A 23,875-nucleotide genomic window follows, 5' to 3' on the forward strand; every position below is an offset into this window, starting at 1 on the left:
TACTGTTCCACTTTTCGGCTTTTTTCTTGCCAATTATTTTTTATGCGTTAGACACGTTTAGGAAATGCTTGTGCGTTCATGTGTGAGTGCTAGTGCTGTGTTATTAGAAATTAAATTATTAAAAAAAATGAAAAATAATATGCAGCAGTGCTTCCTTGTTTTAGTTTATCTAAAAAGTAGTATATTCAAAACAATTTATTAAAAAAGTAGTATTTTTCCCTTGTACCTCTTGTTTTTCAACACAATAAAGTAAGATAAGATTTTCGCACAAATAAAAAAGTTAAAAGGATTACTTTGCTTCATGTAAATCAAGCAGCAGAAATACAATGCTTTGCAATTGTTCAGTTTGTACAAAAGAGTATTTGCAAAAAGTACTATTATTCAAAAGTAGTATTTTCTAAAAGTACTTTTTTGATTATATTTGCTTTGATACAAAATAAAAAAAATATTACTTTAACCATACATTTTGAAAAATTAGGAATTTCGATACAGAAGTATGTATATAAAAGTAGTTAAATAAAAAAAAGAAATGTATGATAAAATATTATATATACAAAATATTATTATTATGGTATTTTTTTGTATATTGTTTTTTTTTTTTTAAACAATCTTGTGTTTAAATTTCGAAAATTAATCAAATTTAACACATCCATCAAAATGTGTGCTTGTTTTTTGTACATTCCTTTACAAAATAGCATTTTAAATAGCATGATATATTTAAAACACGTAACTTTTTAAAAAAGGAGTTCTGGCTTGAATGTGTGTAGTATTTAAAAGAAATGATTATAGATTTAAGGAACAATTTTTATATTGAAAATTGTTATATTCTTCAAATTCATGTTGGCAGGCGGCTAGTCTATGTAGAAATTGAAATTATAAGCTGATTGGTAACGATGATTTCAAATAATTTCAGAATGGTGGAAAGTTTTGGCATGCCACGATAGTTTTCTATAGATAAACTATTTCCTTTCTTATGTACTTCAAAATCTTTTTGCATCTTTAAATCAATTTTTGTCTTAATAATTCAAGAATAAGTAGAAAACTTGCTCAACAAAATTCATTCGTGAAAGCCTACAAATCGTTGATGCATTTATTATGAGACTAATTCGATATTGATTTACATTTTGTAATACAACGCTCTTTCAAAAAACACAACACAAAGTTAATTTTTTTTCCGCCAGTCCGGGGCCACTTCGAAAGCGAAATTCTATTCAGTGATGCTCAGCGAATAATACGATTTCGAGCTTCGCTTCGCAATGGTATTTTTTGCTTGGCAACGAGTATATAGTGTTTTGCTTGAGTGTATGGTTAGGTTAGGTTAGAGTGGCCACCGGTGCGAGCACCTGTGCACTTAGGCCCAAAAAGGTCCCATTGTGATACCACGTGGATCTCTCCCCTACTCAAACCAACAGGTCAATACAGCAAACGTCAGGAGTTTCTTAGGTTCCAACTTAGCCAGATCACAAACATCGTCAAAGAAGGGAGATCCCAGAGGTTTCTTCTTGAGTTTATACTAAATTCCGTTATGCCTAATATATTCATGGAGACACTATTCACGTTCAGTAAATATCCTCTCACAACTGTCTTTGGCCTTATAGCCAATATTTGATCAAAACAGTATATATGTACATAGATATACTACGTATTTTGTAGCAGTACTAATATAACTACTTAGTTAAAAAATAAAAATTTTAAACCAAAACAAATTTTCTATAAGATTAAAATTATAATTAATGGCTAAAGTAATAAGCTAAGAGCTGAAAGACAGTTAATTGTAAATTAAATAAAAAAATCGTACAAGGTAGAGCACATCTTAAAAACATGGACAACAATTAACACTACACCAGATTCCCGAACAGGCACCGTCATCGCACTTTAAAGGTTCAAAGCACGGTCAATAAAGAAGTTACATAGACTGAATGTGTCCATAGTGTTACCAGAATGTGTTTAACGACCAAACGGAAAAGCCCAAATTAGGAACCCAGATTTATGTTATAGAATAACTCCGTGCTCTTTGCAAATACTGCAAGTTTTCTAGGACCTAACTTAACTGCTGCCTCCAAATTTGGGAGCTCTGTCGCTCCTAGTCACTGGAACCTGACCCACTGGAACCTTGACCTTGACTTTGTTCCGAGTCGGTCGTACTTTTTAATTTATGAAAGGCACCATGCGATTACAGGACTTGAAACAATATAAAAAAAATTACATAATATCAAAAATGTGACTTTTATAACATGGTTGCATTGAATATACGCTCAGCTCTTAGCAAATAAAGAAAATTACTTAAAGAAATATGTATATACAAAAGTTATAAAAAAAATGTATAATAAAAAAGTTTTTATTGTACGAAAACTTTTGTTTTATATTTAGGTGTACACATAAATTTACTAACGAATTAAAATCGGGGGCAATAAATATATATTTTAAATATTCAATTACAACTTTACAATAAAGTACACAATAACTTTTGCGTTTTTAGCATAACAAACATAGAAATAAAAATAAACGTGTATTTACAGAACTATTAATTTTAAGATTTAAAACTAAAAGGGAAAATTTTTAAAACTTGCAAGAAAATATTATAAACCAAATAAATACAAATAATAATAATAAATAATTGTTGACAAGTTAAGGTCTTATAAAACTAAAATACATATTGTGACGAATATTAGCAACACTAAGAGATACTATCATCTCTAAGCCGATACTAAGCAGAAACTTGTATGCACATAAACAAATTATTATGTCTACACATATGTACATACAAGCAGCGGAGAGAAACACACAAACACATGCATATATCTGAGATAGTCCCAAAAGTAGGCAATCATCGGTGGAAGTATCACTCACATATACACGCGCATATGGCTATGCGAGAAGCTATAATCGTGCATCTGTAGTTATAGCTGAGAAATTTATAGCTGGTAAACAAGTAGTAAATTCTAGAAATAGAAGCGCCTAGAAATATGCCAACGAGTAAACAAAACCAGCACCAGCTGAGGCACGACTAATAAGTTTGATTTAAGCAAGCAATTGATTGTGAAGTATCAGTGTTATTGCGAAGTACTTTAATAAAGGCCATTTTGCATTATTGAATATTAGAGCTATTTATTCAACAGTTTAGCGATACGAACGGTAGTAGAAGGTTGGAAATAAGCGGAATTGCACTAAATTCGTTACAATATGTAATATTTGGTATATGTAGAAGCAAGTCAAGTTTTTAAAAAATAATTATTATAAACTTAATGGGGAAACAAGCCTTCGAAATAATTATTTCTTCCTTTTTTACTTTTCATTAGATTTAGCCTTTCATTTAGATTAGCGAACTTTGAGGCTCAGCACGCCGAAACACATATCTAGATTTCTGTGGTATTCGAGCTAAACGAACACTGTAATCGTGTATATCTAAAAGATAAATACACGACGCGATATACCTCCAAAGAGATTCAGGCCGCGCTTCTGTTTGAATTTGCGTAGTGCTCCGTTTTAATTTTCCTACAAATTAGCGATATGGGACCTACATGTTTTAGGCTGACTCCGAACGACATCTGCAAAATTTAGTTTTTTCCCATTCCAGTTCTACATCATTTTTTGTGCATTTTGTTTACAATTAAGAGTAGAAGGAGATAGTATGCTGTATGCATACAGACAAAAATCCTATTTTTGACATCCGAGTTTTACTTATTTGTAATGTGGCTATACAATAAAAAATTATATAAAAGTATGATTTTTTTTTTTTTATTATAAAATGTTCATGAAATATTTGTGCACAAAATTCAATAAATAAGTAATTGACATTTAATTTAATTAATATTTGTACATACATACATTCAGAGGAATGAACAGTGGTGGTCAATTAAAATTTTTTAATATAAATCTCAACTAATTCGCACATTTTTATTTTTTTTGGAACATAATTTTTTATTAAAAAAATTTTCAAATAAAAAAAATGTGTGCCCATTAGATTGTTGTTTATTGAAGTGCTGCTATTAAAACGCTAATTATTACTGTACAGTTTTTTTTTTAATTTAAAAAGTTTTTCTTTTTTAATTTTGATGATAATTGTTTTAATTTTGTGCGAGACTTAAAACTTTTAATTATTTGTTACTGAATGAAAAGATAGTTTTTTAATAAAAATAACGGAATTAGATTAAGTGTAAAAAACCGGGCGCTTAATGTGACCACTACTGTATATACATGGTCGATTGCGTATGATAAATATTTATAACTGAATAAAATCCCATTTAAAAACTGAATTTGTCGACGTTGGTATGTATGCATAGATGTACTGACACTAACTTATTTAATAAAATAATATTTATAAAATAATACATAAATGTAATGTAATTAAAGTTATTTAGAAACAAAATAAAAATTACCTAAATTCAAAGAGTGTCTTTTTTTTTATAATTCACACGTCTAACTTATGAAAACAAAACTCTAGGACGAGCAGGTAAATGTGAAAAAAAAATATTTTTTTCTGACAAAACTACATGGAGAAATTATTTTTAATCCATAAAACGTGGAAAATTTTCGTTTTCTAAATTTTTTTGTATTTGAATGCTCTTTACTACACTTCTGCTCATATTAATTCGTACAATATTAAAAACGGATTAATTAAAAAAAAAAAATTAAATTTTAAGAATCCATGAGCTTATCACCGGCTTATAATAATTGAATTTCAATTATTATGTTTTCTAAGAGAAACTGAAAAGAAAGAAACATTTACTGGCATATCATCATCAGGCAATTTTGTAATGTTATCAAAGGTTTCACCGGTATTCGAACCGTGAATCACATGGTGAAACTGCAGTAGCCTTTAACCACTAGGCCATCCTGCTGGTATTTGTTTTCATGCTTAATTCAGTTTTTCTCATTTCTACACTAACAACACAATTGAGACATTTTGTCTCTATATTATAAGCCGGTGTTAAGCTCATGAATTCTTAAAATATAAGTATAAACTGAACACACCATTAAACAAATATACGAAAAAAATTAAATATACATTTTTTTTTCGTGAGGCAAAATATCAATTACATTTTGATAGATAGCAGAAAAGAGATGGCAAAGTTAAAATTTTATTTTTCCCAACTACGCGTTTCGGGATTTTCAGGTCTTTTTCAGGAAGTTTGATAACTTTATTTCACAAAACTGCATATTCAAAATTTAACTAGAATCTCCGTCGAAAATTTTTCAAATGATAATTTTTTGCAAAGCTTGCTTAATTTTTTTAAACTTTGCGTAAATTTTGTAGATGTTAAATTTTTTTCCATATATTGCGCTTATTTTTAAATAAACCTTTAAAAAAAAAGCTCACTAAAGGAGGATTCATCGTTCAACTGCGGAAACATTTTTTTGTTTACATTTTATTCTTTCTTTTCCCAATTTCCTCAGACAGAATGAGTAAAAAAATGCATAAAAGTAAATCATCTTTAATTGTATACCTATTAATATGAGCATGAGTTTATATTGTTTTAAAAGCATGCTTTAGTTTAAAAACATACCGACAGTATCTCAGCTATGTTAGAAAAGTGCAACGTGATTGTAGTGATATAGAAGAATAAATGGAAATGTCTAGACTTATATTTTTTAAAACAAAAAAAATAAGAAGACTTGATACAAATTAAAGTTAAATTCGAATTAATTTCTCAGAGCATCCTTTAGAGATAGTAGCGGGATGTTGGTGGTGTACATGGTACTAACTTAAAAATAGCCTTGATGGGATGTGTCAAGAGACCTTTAAGCAATTCTCTAGCGGGATAATTCGAACTATCTCTATCGATGGCAAAGGTCCATTTTTGTTCAGTACCCAAATTCAGTGTAATATTTCAAGCCTTAGCGCATTTCCGATAAGAACTATATTTTCTCGTCTTATTTAAAAAGTTTGTAATGGCGAACTATCAATGGCTCTCGACTCTGATGACTATCGATATAAATGATTATCCATTAACCTGGGTCGATGTGTATGGACGAAAGTTAACCGATATCGCGCCATCGATTTTTCGATAAGATTTGGGCTCAGGAAAAAAAGTTCCACTACGCATACCCAGAAAAATAATTTTCGAGCCTGCGACCAAAACACTCCCCAAAAAAAAATTTGTTTTCAAAAAACTGTTGTAAAAACGTTGGCGGTAGCAGTTTTATGAAAAAAAAAATATTTTTTGGGTTTTGGGGAGTGTTTGGGTCAACAAATTTACCCTTTCGCCATTTTTTCTTTTCGCAGGCTCGAAATTTATTTTTTTTTGGTTTGCGTAGGGGAACATTTTTTTCCTAAGCCCAAACCCAATCGGAAAATCGATGGCGCGATATCGGTTAATATATCGACCCAGTCTATTATCCATAATATAAACGATATTTCTTACCTGCATATTTAAACATTTTTAAGGTATGATGTACAAATTACTTTACGATAGAGATAAGTTAAAACTATTGACGTTAATATCGAGACACTATCGTCATTATCGATAACCTGTTAGAACTAAAAGTAACAGGGCAGCACAATCTATAACTGATAGCTTGAAAGCATGGCGAACGTGCCTATCTTTTTTGATAAATCCATTCCAATGTTATTTTAAGCTTTACTTTTTTTAGTTAATACTATTCTGTATGCTGTTAAGCTAAATAATAAGCGCTAAACGATAGCATCGCCTTTCTTTTTCCACGCTACACACGAACCTAACCTATAATTTAAGCACATACATAACCTATTTTTCGATTAACAACGCAGGCCTATGTTGGTACACAAACAAAAAAACTACTTAAAAATACTTCGGTATAAGCTTTTTGAATTTTCTTAAGTTAAGTATTAAATATTCGATTAGTTTTAAACCTTTGAGCTTCCTTAGCAAATTCTAACCTATAAATGTGTAAATAAGCTAAACAAATTTTGAATTAATTTATTTAAATAGTTTACTGTATGGAATATTTTTGTGTAAAGCAGAAAATGAAGTGAAGGGGAGAGGAATAAAGTTAAAACTAAAAAAACAATGCAAAATATTAATTAATTCGTATTTTAATAATACAAATGCATGTGAGTTTACAACAAATATTGAAATTAGAAATTTTGAAAAAAAAACTAAATAAATACATCTAAATAAAAAAAATGTGGATTAACTCATTATTTGTTCGTACATATGCATGTAGTAGCAGTACAATATACATATAAATGTATGTAGGTATTATTTATACCGAAATCCGTGAAGCAAGCAAGAAATCGTCCCTCACCTGTGGCAAATAGGAAAGACTCTTTGTACTCTCAGCATAACGATTGACGGCGCGCAACTCTTCCATAGTCATGCCACTACCACTTCCCAAGCCGCCGCCGCCGCCAGCACCAGCACCACCACCCGAAGCTGAGGAACATGATGATGAATGGCGTATACCACGATTGCAGCGACTACAAGTGCGCGTTGTCATTTTACTAGAGCCAATAAAGCCACCAGCACGTGCGCCATCTGTAGTCATTTGTTGTACTTCTTTTTGTGTGGTGGTGCTATTTTGTTTTTTATTATTTTTCATTTCATTCATAGTCGTCGTCTGCTGGGTTAGGCGTTGTTCGTGATCACCACAACCACCACCGGCACCAGCGCCACCATCAAGGCTTTTGGTCCCTGCACGCAAACGTCGTTGATGTTGTTGCATGCGTGTTTGTGTAAGTATTTTCTTTTTCGTATTTTGACGATAGCGACGTCTAACAACGGTCACTTCATCATCATCGTTCGAGTCGACCGCTGCCACCACACCAACACCGCAGTTGCTTCCATCAACATTATCTACACCAATTGTGTAAGTGGTATTTAAAACTGCACTTCTATCAGTTGGTTGATTGCTTGCAGCAACAGTTGTAGCTGTAGACTTTGCTGTTTTTGTAATTCTTGCTATTCGTTGGTGGTGTGCAGCAGGTGCAACAAATGTGCGTGGCAAGCTAATTTTTTTCGGATTATTTTCAAAATCTTCGTCATCGTTACTTAATTCGAACTCAGCGGCAAAATCTAATGCATCGTTATCATCGTCGTCATCGTTAGCAACATCATCATAATCGAAATTTTCCTCATCTACATCAGCATCATTGTCGGTGTCACGTTGGTGTTGTTGTTGTAAATCCTGTAAATTACGTTTTGGTATCGGTGATGATGTCATCGCAAATAGACCTGGTCCTTCTAGGGAAACAGATAGTCGTGCACATGATTCAATAAATGAATGTTCTGGTGTTACGCCCAATGAAAGCACACTGTTGTCTAAAGCTGAGCTAGAGCTGGTTAGCAAGGCAGGAGTGGAGCGGGATTCTTCCTGGGCAACTGTGTTTTAGTTTTTGAGATGATTCATTTCATTCATTCATCATTCGTTATTCATTAATTCACATATGTTTGTTTGTTTATATGAATGTCAGTCAGACAATTGAAATTTTGCAGTGTCAATGTAGTATTGTACATAAATGACAACACACACAGGCAGAGTATGAGAGAGAGAAAGTGAAAGAAAAGAGATTTTTGGTTTTTACAAATGTTTGAGTGTTATTTTTTTTTTTAAGAAAAAATGTAAAGTTTTATTTCATTGCAATATAAAATAAGAAAATGCAAACTATTTTTTCGTGCTTTACTCGATACAAAAATAATTATAAACTGGTTTGAATCAATATTAAGCTTTCTATTAGCCCATAAGGGAATTTCATTTAAATAGAATGGAACTGGAAACTGGTATAAAGCTAGATATTTTGTGACATTCCAAATAGTTTTGCAAACTTTTCATATAAAATTGTTCTCTACCTATTAAAATGTTCAATTTCATAGGTTCCAAAACATTTCCTAGGATTTGTCCCGACAATGGAGGACTTTCTAAAGCTACTTCGAAGAACATTTATTCACTCCTACCGTTCACATGATAGGCCATTCAGAGACATAAAATAGAGAGGTTTTATTCTGTAAAGAAAGCTAAACTGGAACAAGCATGTCGAGGTCAGGTCCAAAAACGCTGTCAATTCTTTGTACGAGGTATACTTTAAATAAAATAAATGTATGGCGCGATAACCTCCTAAGAGATCTAAGGCCGAGCTTCTCTTCGAATTTGCGTCGTGCTCCTCTTGATTTTCCCTACAAATCGGCCGGGCGGGACCTACATGTTTTATGCCGACTCCGAACGGCATCTGCAAGGCAGATGAGTTTTCACTGAGAGCTTTTCATGGCAGAAACACTCGGAGCGCTTGTTTGGCCGAGGGGCGACCCCGCTTAGAAAAATTTTCTTCTAATTGAAAAACCTTCTTTCTAAAATTTTGATGTTGCTTTGCCCGGGGTGTGAACCCAGGGCATATGGTGTGGTAGGCGGAGCACGCTACCATCACATCACGGTGACCACGAGGTACACTTTATCGCATGAAAATATCGACGTGGGCCACCGTCGAAGCTTACATCTAAAATTATTTATTTGCCAATGTATCAATCTCTTAAAGAAATTGGATTAGTCCATTGCCCACATTTTGCCGGAAAGTGTAATGAGCCCTATTTGTCTCTACCTACGTCTACGGGTTAAAATATCCGAGGTGTTGTTCGTAGGCAGTATACTGCGAACATACTAATGACTTTACATTAGTTACGGAAACGAGGAGAATAGAAAGTGACTGTGCAACGACGTATAGGAAATTAAAAACAGATCCGTATTAACGGTTTCAACAGGATTATATTGAAATCATAGCCATTGGTCATGTATAAGTCATTCCAATATCGTGGGTATGCCCACACTAAATCGTTGAAACGAGATTTCATATCAAATTTCACACAACTTTTGGAATGTCAAAATATTTAGCTTGCAAAGTATTATTTGTCATTCGCAGAATGACCCAATTTTCTTCGATTTAAAAGCTACTCTAAATATAACTATTAATAAAGCAGCTAATTTGTGAAAAGTAAAAAACCAAAACCAAATATGAAAATGTTTGATGAATATGATCCATTCATTTGAATGTCGGTTTTAAGGCAAGAGCTGTTTTAGTGACTCGCATTTAATTTGAAAAACGAAGAACAAAATGGTGTTTAATTAAAATGAAAAACTTCATATCATATGTATGGTTTCACAAATTTATGAACGTTTAATTAGTGTTGACAAATAGACAAATGAAATTGTAAGTATATGTAGTAGAAGAAGAATAAGAAGAGCTAGTCACATTTTTGTCACAACTACTATTTGTTAGCTTTTGTTTGTTATATAATATTCTTTAAGAGTATTAGTTGCAAACTACACTGATGTTAGAAAGCAAACACAAATGATGTTAAGTCTCAAATTGGTTTTGTTAAATAATTAAATTTTAAAATTTTAGCTATAACATAAAAATACTTACGCAAACCCCATCGCTCACACTGACACTGCAGCCATGTCTTCTCAGCCTCCAGAGAGTGTTGAACTGCAAGGTAAGAGCAACAATTTTATTAAAATAGATATTAAGAAAATAAAATCAAAATAAAGTTCAGGGATTCAGAATTCAGATTCGCCATCGTAGTGTCCGAACGGCCATAACCTTGAAAAATGCTCAGTCGCAAGAGATTACTTTTCGTTTCTGAGGTTAGGGACGCACCCGCTAGGCCAATTCAACCAAACTACTTTGCGATAAAAATTATCGGCGTCCATATAACAGAAGCTCGTATTTATTTAATTTCAAATAATATTAACTTACGTGCATATTTTTGTTGCGCTAGTTTGCCACGTGGTGGGGGTGGATATTGAAAACTGCATATCCAATCGTCTTGTACTTTGAGTATACGTCCAGTAACTCTTGCATAGTATTCATAATTTTCGCGTCCAAATAAATCATGTGTAGCAAATTTATCGATTATCTGCTTCATAATTTTTGTGGCCACCTTAAATTTAAATAAATAATAAAATAAAATAATTATTAACAATTGCAATGTATAAACATACTGAGAACAGCATAGTTATCACTTATCTATAATCTAAACCAACCTTAAATTTAAGCACATCCTCCATACGCGCCGTTTTGCCATCACTAACGCATGACTGAAAGAAACTCGGCGCAACCGAAACGCCCAGCGCCTCGCTGGTCATGCCCGTACTGGCTTGTGTTGCATTGCTGGCAATAACACGGAATGTACCAAAGAGTAAAACTAATAAACGTTGAGTGTATTTCGGCAGTGATGTAAATAATCTGAAAGCAAAAAAAAAAAAAAAACAAGAATGAAGTTTATAAATATCATTATCATACTTTAGTCTTTTACCCGGAAAAAAATCCGATTTTCAATGGAAGCAAAATACCTAGGGGTTATACTGGACAGAACCCTTTTCGCCTGTACTCGACTTTATGGCAAAACATGGGTGTTATCTCGCGAAATGTTATATTGGACACGTAATATTTTTGTGACGCCAGTGCTGTTGCTGCGATAAGGACACTCCCCACAGGCCCTCGATGTTGATGGTCCTTTGCCGAATACAGATCCGGTAAGTTCTGGTAAAAAGCACCATTAAAGGACTAGCCCTCTCGGCAACGATTCGGTATGACCACATGAAACCTTCTAGGCCATCCCGCCCTCCCACTTCCTGGATACATGAGGAACTTGAGGTCGCTAGAGCCTCGGCTGTTAAATAAACAGGATTCGCCACGGATAGGTGAGGTTGACAATTGGGTTGGAGAAGCTATATATTGCGCTGGCAACCCCTTGAATCAATTTGGTATTTTAGTCGCATACCTGTCGCGGGTACATCTTAAGCCCCATAACCCGCAAGGGAGCCAGTAGTCACCTACGATTCCTTAATTTGGTGGCCGAAGACCACGCAAAGAACAGCAATAACAAAACTAAGCAAATTGCATCGACTAGTTTGTTTTGGCAAAACGGGTGCAATGAGACCGTCCCCTGCTTATGCACTTAGTGCCTATTCTAATAGAGAGAGATACAACACTTGCTGCAGTACACCTTCAAAGTATTTTTGAAGTAAAGAGTGTAAAGATCGTAAACTGAAGGTAATAAGAAAATTCATAGGTAATCCTGTATTGCAAACTGGAAACCAAAACCACGATTTTGTTATAATGGGCTCTCCGGCATCAGGAACATGAAGGTAATGAACAGGCAGACTACCTAGCCAAGCAGGGTTCTTTAGCAACATTCCATGGTTCAGAGCCCTTCTGTGTACTCACAAAGGCACGCAAGAGAAACCATAACTAACTGGGTACAGAGCAGTTCCGACGACACTGGATTGAATGCCCAGGGCAAAGGCAGGCCAAATTGTTTATACTTCCAGCAAAGATAGTATCAGCCACTCTTAATCTAAGCAGAGAGGACCTACGCACTCTCACTGAGTACTATGCGGGGCACAGTTGTTCACGATATAACGTAAGTAAGTTAAATCTTTCGATACACAAATCTGTCGCTTTTGTGAGCTGAAGGATAAAACGCCGGTTCACATACTCTCTGCCATCTAGGAGGCGTGACTTTTAGTCCCTGCGTGATATTGAGTAAAAGGGCTCCACATGCAGTAAGGCTCCACAACAATAAAGGTCAAGCACAATAGATCTAAATAAAGCCCTATAATAATAATTTTAAATATTAGCGCGCTGTTCCCATTGATATTCGAATAATGAGAAAAGTGTATTAAAGAAAATAAACAAATGATACATAAATATTACGTGCTAACACGGCTTAAGCCCTTGGTACAATAGACCCTATTTGCAGTAGAGCATAAAACAAAAAAAGTATGTCTTTTTTCTCCTAATTTTGAGTTTTTTGCAACAAACTTCTCATCGTCGCCTTCATATTAGGGTCACTTTTAACCGGCTTTGAAGAATATGTACCAATACATTGGTAAGATATGTTAATAAGATAATGTATGGTCCTCTAGGCTCTTCTAAGACGCTCTATCTAAGAACTTTTTTTTAAAGGCCCTATCTCAGAGCATTTATGCGAAAAATTCTAGGATATGAATTTGTCTTCAGAAAATTCTTTTTTCAAAGGTTCGCTGAGATACGCTCTTGTCGAAACAGCATCCGATGCAATGGGGTGTAAGGCAAACTTTTGCTTTTTCGATACGCTCTAATTTAAAGTATAGTAGATTATACACAAATTTGAATGACGACAGCTAACCCTTACGAAGGTTAAGATGATTAAGATGGTAATAAAATACTGACACAAATCAGTTCTAGGAAGTATCACATTGTAAATATACATATATGAATGTGTGCATGTATGCTCTAAACGTAAATTGAGCGGTTAAGCACAGGTAGTGATCGTGATCTTACTAAATAGACCATCTTTACCGCATGGTTAAACAAAATTTAGTGAGTCATAGACAATTGTGTTCATAAAAATAGAATGCATTTTAAATGATAATCGTTTTTTAGAGTTTTTTTTGTATCTCACCTAGTTCTGACACAAGCTGTAAAACTGAAGCTGAAGCAACTCGATGATGAAAACTATCATCCCGCCTGCAACTGCAGCAGGAACGGAGTTACAGTATATTAAAACGTACCGCTTGGACTCCCATTGGCAGTGGCCCACCGGAACGACAATCACAATTAATAGCAAAGTCTTCATGCACTTCCGGCCAGAAAAATCTCGGTACCCTCCTGCAAGAGGTAGTATCTACCCAGCCATGGTGACCAGCGGAGCTCCAAATTACCTAATTCCCTATAACATTCGACTTTCAGAATCAATTAACACGAGACTGTAAACAGCCCAATTATGCTCAAAATAAGGTATCTCATCAATACCTTAGTATTTTAAATCTTTACACGACTTAAGTTCGGATATTCTGAGTTCGAGTTTAAAAACTTGGTTTTTTCTCTGAGTGTATTGCAACAGTTTACTCGTATTTACAAAAGTAACGCCATTACATATCATAACAGTCAAAACTAAAGCAGGAAACAGAAGCAAACAAACCATAAAATATTACCAACACACACATTTCTCAAAACATAAAACTGCATTCTGACAAAAATACGCAGCAACAAATTACCCCAATTGAAAGCGCTCTCATGACAAAAGCTTACTTAGATCACACTTGAAGCCTGTGCGTAATACATATAGTACACACAGGCATGTGTAATGTCAGAATTTAAAAATTTGTTAAGCGTTAATTATACATGCATTTGTACATATATCCATGATATTGCTCCGATCTGCTGATTGAATCGTGTCATATCTTACAACACAAAAAACAAAAACGTATCTCAACGCTAATTGAAAATGTCAAGCTCTATTAAAACCATTGAACTCAGTACGCTACGAGGGAGAACATAATTTCGTACTCGCACTTGACTGGTGCGGTACGTTGCGAGAATTTGCTTTCAATAACGCTGAAGCCTTTTTAGACTTAATTATGTTTAGGAGGATTCTACTTTGGTAGAGTTAATAAAAGTAATCAATAACCAGAGAACTGCTTTAATACTTCTATCTTCGCAGTAAGATAATTCACAGTTTTTTCGATCGAGTTAGGTACAAGGAAAAATAAACTTACTAGTCTAAGCATTTGGGGCTGGTATGATATGCCATTGCAACTTAAGAAATAAAAAAATATACTTAGAGATAAGCGCATACACATATCGCAGTCAAATACAAAACAAGTCTTAAGCTATGCTGGGATAATTCCACACTATAACTAAAGTTGTTTTATTCGGTTAAAAGCATTTAACTGTATATCTCAAAACTTGGAAACCCTGAAGCTGTCATGGTTTAGTGAATAGATAGGGTCAGAAATTCAAGCCGCGGCACGCATAAGGACAAAAATGTTGGAAACAAGTAAGGAAGATTAAGTTCGGGTGTAACCGAACATTACAAATTACAGCTTGCAAAACTTTTAAATTATCTTCTTTTAAAAGTATGCGGTGCCACGCCCATTGTCCAAAATTTTACTAATTTTCTATTCTGCGTCATAAGGTCAACCCACCTACAAAGTTTCATCGCTTTGTCCGTCTTTGGTTATGAATTATCGCACTTTTTCGGTTTTTCGAAATTTTCGATATCGAAAAAGTGGGCGTGGTTATAGTCCGATTTTGTTCATTTTAAATAGCGATCTGAGATGAGTGCCCAGGAACTTACATACCAAATTTCAGTAAGATACCTCAAAATTTACTCAATTTATCGTGTTTACGGACAGACGGACGGACGGACATGGCTAAATGAATTTCCTTTTTCGCCCAGATCATTTTGATATATAGAAGTCTATATCTATCTCGATTAGATTATGCCGTTACTGTGAGCTCTGCCCAGCTGAGTATAAAAATGTTTTTCAAACTTTCAGAGGGCAATTCTGTAATTGCCTGAGCACGTGCCGTTAGGAGTCACTTCAATGTGTAGTCAACATTTCAAGCCACGATATCATTCGCCCGGAAAATTTAGTACGAAGACTTGCAATTTTTATTTTTTATTGCTGTTTCTCTTCATTTTAATTCATTTCGGACAATAAAAAAAATTTCCAGACAAATAGCCACTTTTAATCATTTCTCGACTACTAACCGATTATGCCGGCCGCCGTGTTGTTGTTGTTGTGTTAGCAGTGCTTCGCCCCATTCAATGGGTGCGACCAGTCACAAATTGTCATCAAAGTCCTTTTAACGAGAGTCCAAGGAAATTAGCAGTTTCAACAGGGATTTACCATAGGGAAGTCGGTTTTAGTGATGTATATTGGATTTTCCGTCATCCCTTGTCAAATTTGGTTTTGAGACAAACCGATTTCGGCGTTGTGCCATCATCAGTGTCGATTTTCGTTCTGATCTGTTGTTGTCGTTTGTCCTGTATTTATAGTTCGTAGGTACATGAGCAGGTATTGTCAAAATTGATGCTTGTGTATATTTAGTTATGTGTACCGAGGGTGGTTTTTACTGATCGATTTGTGTGGCTGACTGGGCAGGTAAAAATCCGTAATTTTATTCGTTTGACATTTTTTGTGGGTTTGTTGTTTTGGTGCGTTAACTGTTTTGTGTTTATTTGTTGTTGTTGTGTTTGTCTGTTATACCTCTGTGATTACTTTGTTTCTTGTAAACAAGCTTTAAAGGCTCGAATATTGTGTCAGAAATTGTGTTTATCTGTTCGTTTATTATTCTACCGTCGAATGTTTTCTGTTTGTAGATTTCCATGTTTTCGAGTACGTTGAGACGTCGGCCTTTTGCTTGTATGTGAAGAACTCTAACTGTTTTATTGATATTTGCTGGGGAACATTCATTATCGAACATGTGATTCGCGAAGTTAGACTCGAGAATAATGTTTGGATTCCGTATTTTTTGTTGTAATCTCTAATATGTTCTCTGAACCTCGTTCTTATTTGCCGTCCTGTTTGTCCTATGTAACTATGTTGGCATCCGCAGGTAAGCTTGTATACGCCGTGGCTGCTAAACGGATCTTCTGAGTTAGTGTTAGTTCTTAGTTTTCGCCCTAGATTGTTCGATGTTTTGAATGCTGTGTTAATGTTGTATTTTTCAAAGAAGTTTGTCAATTTATATGTTGCATTTCCAGTATATGTCATAGTCGTCCAGCTATTATTTTCCTTTTCATAATTTCTTTTTGGTTCTCCATTTGTCCTTCTAAGCTTATTTACCAGTGCTTTTTTATATCCGTTGTTTGCAGCGATGTTATATATGACCTCAAGTTCTCTCTTATATGTCTCTCGTGTAAGAGGTGTTCTTTCAAGTCTATGTACCAAGTGCCGTTTTAGTGTGTAAGTTCCTCATTACACTTAAAAAGATGGTTGGGGACACATCACATTACGTATGTCGGGGTTTATTCTGGACAAGTAATAATTTAACCTGTTACAGTATCCAGAACGAAGTGGGACAGGGTGACCGTGTCTCCCTTGGTTGTGTACTTTCTTCTTCTGCGCGGCCTGGCAAAGGCGTTTACCGATTCCGTGTGGATTTTGCTTAGGCCTCCGTATGCTTGTCTGGATCAAACGTCTGTGTTGGCATTTGTTGGCCCATTTAATTTGGTGCCAGTCGCCGTTGTGTGGTGGTAGCGTGTTCCTGGGTTCAAGTCCCGGGAAAAGCAATATCAAAAAATTTGAGAAAAGTTTTTTTAATTAGAAAAACGTTTTTCCAAGCGGGGTCGCTTTCGGCTATGGTATGTCTGCCGTGAAAAGGGTTTCAATGAAAATTCATCTGCCTTGCAGCTGCCGTTCGGAGTCGGCATTAAACATGTAGCACCCGCCAGTTATCACATCGTAGAAGCGACTGGTGCGCTTGTTGGATGGCAATAACCGTTTGAACGGTTAAGCGCCAATTGAGTGAGTAAGTAGCTAAGTAAGTAATGACCCGCCAAGCCATTTTGTATGAAAAATTAAAAAGAAGCACGATCTTTTTGGAGGTAAATTGCGCAAAGTATACATTTTCTTCGATATACGATGTTGGCTTCATGTGCAGGATCGTAAATCTTACTGGGAAATTTTCTCCTTTTTCAACACCGTCCATGATTCTGAGCTAAATGTCAGAACAGGTATTATTAACCGAGAAAGGGCTTTTCAGTTGCCCTCTCAGTCCAAAGTAGTTGGTCTTCTAGGCTCGCACTTAGGCAATTCACAAGGTCTCCTATTAGTCGTATCTGCTATATTTCAATCAAATTATATGTATACTGGAAACCATGGAAACAACTAAAAACCTAAGACTTTATAACGAATACGAGACTCTTGTAAATTGCCTTATTTTTTCACCTAACGCCGTTTTCTAAATAAACGAAAACATTCGCAGTTGCATATTTGTTTCTCTAAACTCAGTGGTGGGATTTTCAATCTACGAAGTAAAATTTTTAATATTAATTCTAGTCTGGCAACGCCTGCAATATCAGTGCCATGCAGGGTAACATTTAATTAAATATTTGAAACATTCAAAATGTTTTAACTTTTTTTATGAAAACACCTAACTAAATCACATTATTATCATTGCACTTTTATACTTAACAAAAATCAGCTTCAACGACTTAAAACACCTTAGAATTTTCCAAGGCAGACAAGCGGTCGGTCGAGTCGATCGATTGCAGCCATAAAGTGTGTCAGTAAAGACGTCAATGACATTTGGGAAATAAGAAAATCGAAAAAAATTACAAAGCCGGTTCAAATACATTCAATTTCTGTGCAAAATCTTTAATTTTTATTTACATATGTCTGTGCGTATGAATGTGTATGTATGTGTGTAACTGATTCATATTTCGTACGCAAGCTATAATCATTTTCAAGAATGTTACATAAAAAACAAAAAAAAAAAATAAACTTAGCAATGCACTCGTAAAAAGGCGACTTAACTTGCGAATAATTAAATTTGCATGTCCCACTTTGTAAGGCGGACAACGAGGGAAAGGGTAGAATTTTAAATGAAGACTTTGCCACATTCAAGGTGTTAAATATGTTTTTGTGGGAGATATGCATTTTCTATTTGTTTTTTAGATTTTAGCATGTTGACGCTTATAAATATGTAATATGCATTGCATAGAATGATTAATTCGTAAAGTAGTTTGGAATAACTAAAGGAATATCATTATCTGAAAACATATTTTTACCTAGGCTTAACTTAGATTTATAGTCAATTATTTTATGATATTATTGTCAGTCAACTCGATATGAATTAAAAACAAGTAAGGAAGGCTAAGTTCGGGTATAACAGAACATTACATACTCAGCTGAGAGCTTTGGAGACAAAATAAGGGAAAATCACCATGTAGGAAAATGAACCAAGGCTAACCCTTGAATACGTTCATATGACATGGGTATCAAATGGAAGATATTAAAGAGTATTTTAGAATGGAGTGGGCCATAGTTCTATAGGTGGACGCCTCTTCGAGATATCGCCATAAAGGTGGACCAGGGGTGACTATAAAATGTGTTTGTACGATATGGGTATAAAATTAAAGGTACTAATGCGAGTTTTAAAAGGGAGTGGCCCTTAGTTGTATATGTGAAGGCGTTTTCGATATATCGACCAAAATGTGGACCAGGGTGACCCAGTACATCATCTGTTGGGTACCGCTAAATTATTTATATATGTAATACCACGAACAGTATCCCTGCCATGATTCCAATGGCTTTTGATTTCGCCCTGTAGAACTTTTCCATTTTCTTCTACTTAATATGGTAGGTGCCACACCCATTTTACAAATTTTTTTCTAAAGTTATATTTTGCATCAAAAAACTAATCGAAACACCATATTTCATCCCTTTTTAAACGGTTTTATTTAGCTTGAGTTGACAGGCTGCACGGCCGCATGACGGCCGTTGTGAACGAATCTTGTAATTGAAATTTAAGTAACTTCCCGATAAGCTACAAGCTTGAAACTTGGAATAGAACCCGATGACAATGCAATAATAAGAAAAAAATCGCCGCTAGGTGGCGCAAGGATCGAGATATTCGCAAAATTCGCATTTGTGGTCCGATTTGGCTCAAATTTGGAACACATAATACATGTAAGAATAGAAATCGACCTGTGAAAAAAATCACCGCTAGGTGGCGCATGGATCGAGATATTCGCAAAATTCGCATTTGTGGTCCGATTTGGCTCATATTTGGAACACATAATACATGCAAGAATAGAAATCGACCAGTGAAAACAAATCGCCGCTAGGTGGCGCATGGATCGATATATTCACAAAAATCGTATTTGTGGTCCGATTTGGGTCATATTTGGAACACATAATACATGCAAGAATAGAAATCGACATGTGAAAAAATATCGCCGCTAGGTGGCGCATGGATCGAGATATTCACAAAAATCGTATTTGTGGTCCGATTTGGCTCATATTTGGAACACATAATACGTGCAAGAATAAAAAGCGACTTATAAAAAAAAAAATCGCCGCTAGGTGGCGCAAGGATCGAGATATTTCCAAAAATAGTATTTGTGGTCCGATTTGGCGCATGCTTGGAACACATAATACATACAAGAATAGAAAGCGACCTATCACAAAAAATCGCCGCTAGGTGGCGCAAGGATCGAGATATTCACAAAAATCGTATTTGTGGTCCGATTTGATTTGGTCCATATTTGGAACACATAATACATATATGAATAGAAATCGACCTATGATGCCCGATTTGGCTCATATTTGGAACAAATATTGCATACAGTTCAGTAGAAGCGACATCAAAATATTTTGGAGTTGGAGGAGGGACAAGCATACGTGGCGCAGAGTCGAGTAAAGTCTTTGGAAGGATTATGTATTGAGGACTTAGGTTGTAACAAATTGTCAGGAAAGAGTCCTTGTAATAATGAGTCACTAAATGAACTAAATAGAATGAGAAATAATAGGCAAGTAAATAAAGACTAAAAACTTGAAAATAAAAAAATTAAAAAAAAATTTTTAAGTTAAACGGTTTTATTGAAAACAATACTTACATGAAATAATAATAATACGGAAAGCTAGAAAATAATTAAGTAGGTCCTAGGTACTAGTCATCACACTCCTTATCAATCTAGGGCGTTGATCAGACAATTAAATAAAAGCGTTGGACGCGTCATATTTCTATTGATAGTCATATATAAGACCAACTGAACCTTAATCAGGTTATGCTACGCCTCACATTTTTAGAAATTTCACGCGCCCGACGCTTTTATTTAATTGTCTGATCAACGCCCTAGATTGATAAGGAGTGTGATGACTAGTACCTAGGACCTACTTAATTATTTTCTAGCTTTCCGTATTATTATTATTTCATGTAAGTATTGTTTTCAATAAAACCGTTTAACTTAAAAATTTTTTTAAATTATTTTATTTCGTATTTGGTATAGAATTATGGCATTTTTTTCATTTTTCGAAATTTTCGATATCGAAGTGGGTGTGGTCATAGTCGGATTTCGCCCATTTTAATACCAAGATAAAGTGAGTTCCGATAAGTACGTGAACTAAGTTTAGTAAAGATATATCGATTTTTGCTCAAGTTATCGTGTTAACGGCCAAGAGGAAGGACAGGCGGTCGACTGTGTATACAAACTGGGCGTGGGTTCAACCGATTTCGTACATTTTCACAGAAAACAGTTACCGGCATAGAAGCTATGCCTTACACAATTTCACAAGGATTGGTAAATTTTTGTTCGACTTATGGCATTAAAATTATTTTAGACAAATTAAATGCAAAAGGGCGGAGCCACGCCCATTTTGGAAATTTCTTTTATTTTTGTATTTTGTTGCACCATATCATTACTGGAGTTGAATGTTGACATAGTTTACTTATATACTGTAAAGATATTAAATTTTTTGTAAAAATTTTACTTTTAAAATTTTTTTTTTAAGTGGGCGTGTTCGTCATCCGATTTTGCTAATTTTTATTTAGCACACATATAATAATAGGAGTAAAGTTCCTGCCAAATTTCATCATATCTTCAACGACTGCCAAATTACAGCTTGCTAAACTTTTAAATTACCTTCTTTTAAAAGTGGGCGGTGCCACACCCATTGTCCAAAATTTTACTAATTTTCTATTCTGCGTCATAAGGTCAACTCACCTACAAAGTTTCTTCGCTTTATCCGTCTTTGGTAATGAATTATCGCACTTTTTCGGTTTTTCGAAATTTCGATATCGAAAAGTGGGCGTGGTTACAGTCCGATTTCGTTCATTTTAAATAGCGATCTGAGATGAGTGCCCAGGAACTTACATACCAAATTTCATTAAGATACCTCAAAATTTACTCAAAATATCGTGTTTGCAGACGGACGGACGGACATGGCTAAACGAATTTCTTTTTTCGCCCAGATCATTTTGATATATATAAGTCTATATCTATCTCGATTAGTATATGCCGTTACGGATTACCGTTATGCGAACAAAATAAATATACTCTGTGAGCTCTGCTCAGCTGAGTATAACAACGTTATCTGTCCATTGATCGTTGAATAGAGTTTTATACCCAAATTCGTATATGTATGTATGTATATAATATAATAATATAAATTATTAATTTCAGTGGTGCACAGGGGGCTAAGATACTTGGCTTGGATATCATAAGTGGTTCCAGGCTCTGGATCAGGGACTGTTATCAGTCTTAGACCGGCCATAGTGACGAATGTCACGCATGATTAGTTATCACGTCCTGCACGAGGTGCCCCTGCTTATACTGATAACGCCGGATGTAAAGAGGACAACTCGATAAAACCCGCACCCCTGAGTCATTGTGCCGAGCTCAGGGGAGGGAGGACCCTGTTAAGGGTCAAGATCGGTACACAACGGTGACGAACTGGATTGTTAGGGACTTTGATTTTGACTATGTTTAAGAATTGATGACTTTGGGCTGGTAGGTGCGGTATAGCGCCTTTCAGCTGTCCTGTCATTGAAAATTTACAGGGGGAAGGGCAAGCCGCCATGGTGGTCGGATTCTCTTGACGACCTAAGAGCGTCCAGTCGGCGGCTCGTCAACAGAGCCAGGAGGAGTAAATTACCCTCGGACTGGGAGCTCTATAAGGTGAGTCTGGAGATTTATAAATATGAAATAAGGATAGCCAAGCGAGATGCATGGCGAAGCTTCTGCGAAAACGTAGAAGGCTGCAATGAATCCGCGAGGCTTAGAAAAATACTCTCTAGGAATCCCGCTCCTCTGGGGTATCTGCGAGACGATGGTGGGGACTGGTCGATGAGTAGTGAGGAGTCCCTAAAGCTTTTACTGGACAATCATTTTCCCGATGTCCCAGTTGCGTAGGGATATTCGCCTGTATGGTCGGTGGTCGTTGGCCACGCAGAAGTGTCTGCCATTCCAATACGGGAAAGTCAAAATCCCTGGGCTATAGGGTCGTTCAAGCCCTATAAGTCTCCGGGCCTGGATGGAATCATTCCTGCGCAACTTCAAAAGTCTTTGTGGATTTCCTGCCGCTGGTTGGCCATCATCTATACTAACTGCCTCAGGCTTAACTATATCCCAAAGTCTTGGCACACGGTTAGGGTTATTTTAATTCCGAAGGCCGGCAGAAGCTCTCATGTATCACCTAAGGATTTCAGGCCACTCAGTCTCTCGTCGTTTCTTCTGAAGACGTTTGAGCGGTTGATTGAACTGAACCTACGGGAAAGGATACCTCGGGGGTTACTGTCGGCTTCACAGCATGCGTACTGCAAAGGCAGATCGACGGAAACGGCTCTCCATTCGATTGTAAAGCAAATAGAGGGGTCCCTAGAACACAAAGAGTATGCTCTGGGTGCCTTTCGAGCGGGCTTTTAACAATGTCTTACCGGGGGCAACCGAAAGAGCTCTGGTGGGTTTAGGAGTCGAGGCGGCTCTGGTTGAATTTATTAGCAAACTTCTATGCGGCAGAATTGTCGCAGCGGAGTGGGGAGGGGCCATAATTAAGAGGAAGGTGTGCAGGGATACGCCACAGGGGGGTGTCCTATCTCCTCTCCTCTGGGTTGTGGTAGTCAACGAGTTTCTTGTGGAGCTGGAAGCCAATGGTTGTCGGGTGGTTGCCTATGCAGATGACCTCGCTATCCTATTCAGAGGCAAATTTCTGGGCACCTGGATACTGTGGCTAGGTGGGCTGTGGATTGGCGGTCAACCCGGGAAAAATGTAATTGATTCTTTTCACAAGGAGATATAAGTTGCCCGATTTCAGAACTCCCTCGGTTGGAGGTTACCGTTGGTACTTTCTGATAGGGTTAAATATTTGGAGATTTTTTTGGACAAGAAACTGTCCTGGAGACCCAATGTGGAAGATCGGGCCAGGAAGGCCGCCATTGCCTTGTACTGCTGCAGAGGGGCTATCGGAAAGAGATGGGGACTCCTGCCAAGTGTAGTACACTGGCTTTATGAGATGGTGGTCAAACCGATTCTGCTATATGGGCTGCTGGTCTGAAGGAAAGCCCTGGACACGGCGATCACCTCCAAAATGTTAGTGTCAGTGCAACGGACGGCGCTGATCGGTATCAGTGGCGCTCTCAGAACAACACCTACCTTGGCACTGAACGTCATGCTGAACATATACCCAG

At 36.0% G+C, this 23,875-nt stretch overlaps 1 protein-coding gene across 12 annotated transcripts in view; it reads right to left on the reverse strand.

The window, feature by feature from the left end:
- RhoGAP71E (Rho GTPase activating protein at 71E) overlaps positions 1 to 23,875 on the reverse strand; it is a 92,975-nt gene that overhangs the window by 10,961 nt on the left and 58,139 nt on the right. For 5 of the 12 annotated variants that reach the window (XM_067787167.1, XM_067787169.1, XM_067787165.1 and 2 more), the window contains 4 exons: positions 10,954 to 11,155; positions 10,667 to 10,850; positions 10,334 to 10,396; positions 7,228 to 8,300 (listed from right to left, as the gene is read on the reverse strand). In XM_067787167.1, the coding sequence (XP_067643268.1) occupies positions 7,228 to 8,300; positions 10,334 to 10,396; positions 10,667 to 10,850; positions 10,954 to 11,155 (1,522 nt within the window). Of the gene's footprint in view, positions 1 to 2,805; positions 3,697 to 7,227; positions 8,301 to 10,333; positions 10,397 to 10,666; positions 10,851 to 10,953; positions 11,156 to 23,875 lie in introns of those variants that run through there. The other 7 variants (XM_067787172.1, XM_067787171.1, XM_067787173.1 and 4 more) reach the window with 4 other exon arrangements.

The sequence above is a fragment of the Eurosta solidaginis genome, chromosome 5 (assembly GCF_040869045.1).
Source record: "Eurosta solidaginis isolate ZX-2024a chromosome 5, ASM4086904v1, whole genome shotgun sequence".
Classification (NCBI taxonomy): domain Eukaryota; kingdom Metazoa; phylum Arthropoda; class Insecta; order Diptera; family Tephritidae; genus Eurosta; species Eurosta solidaginis.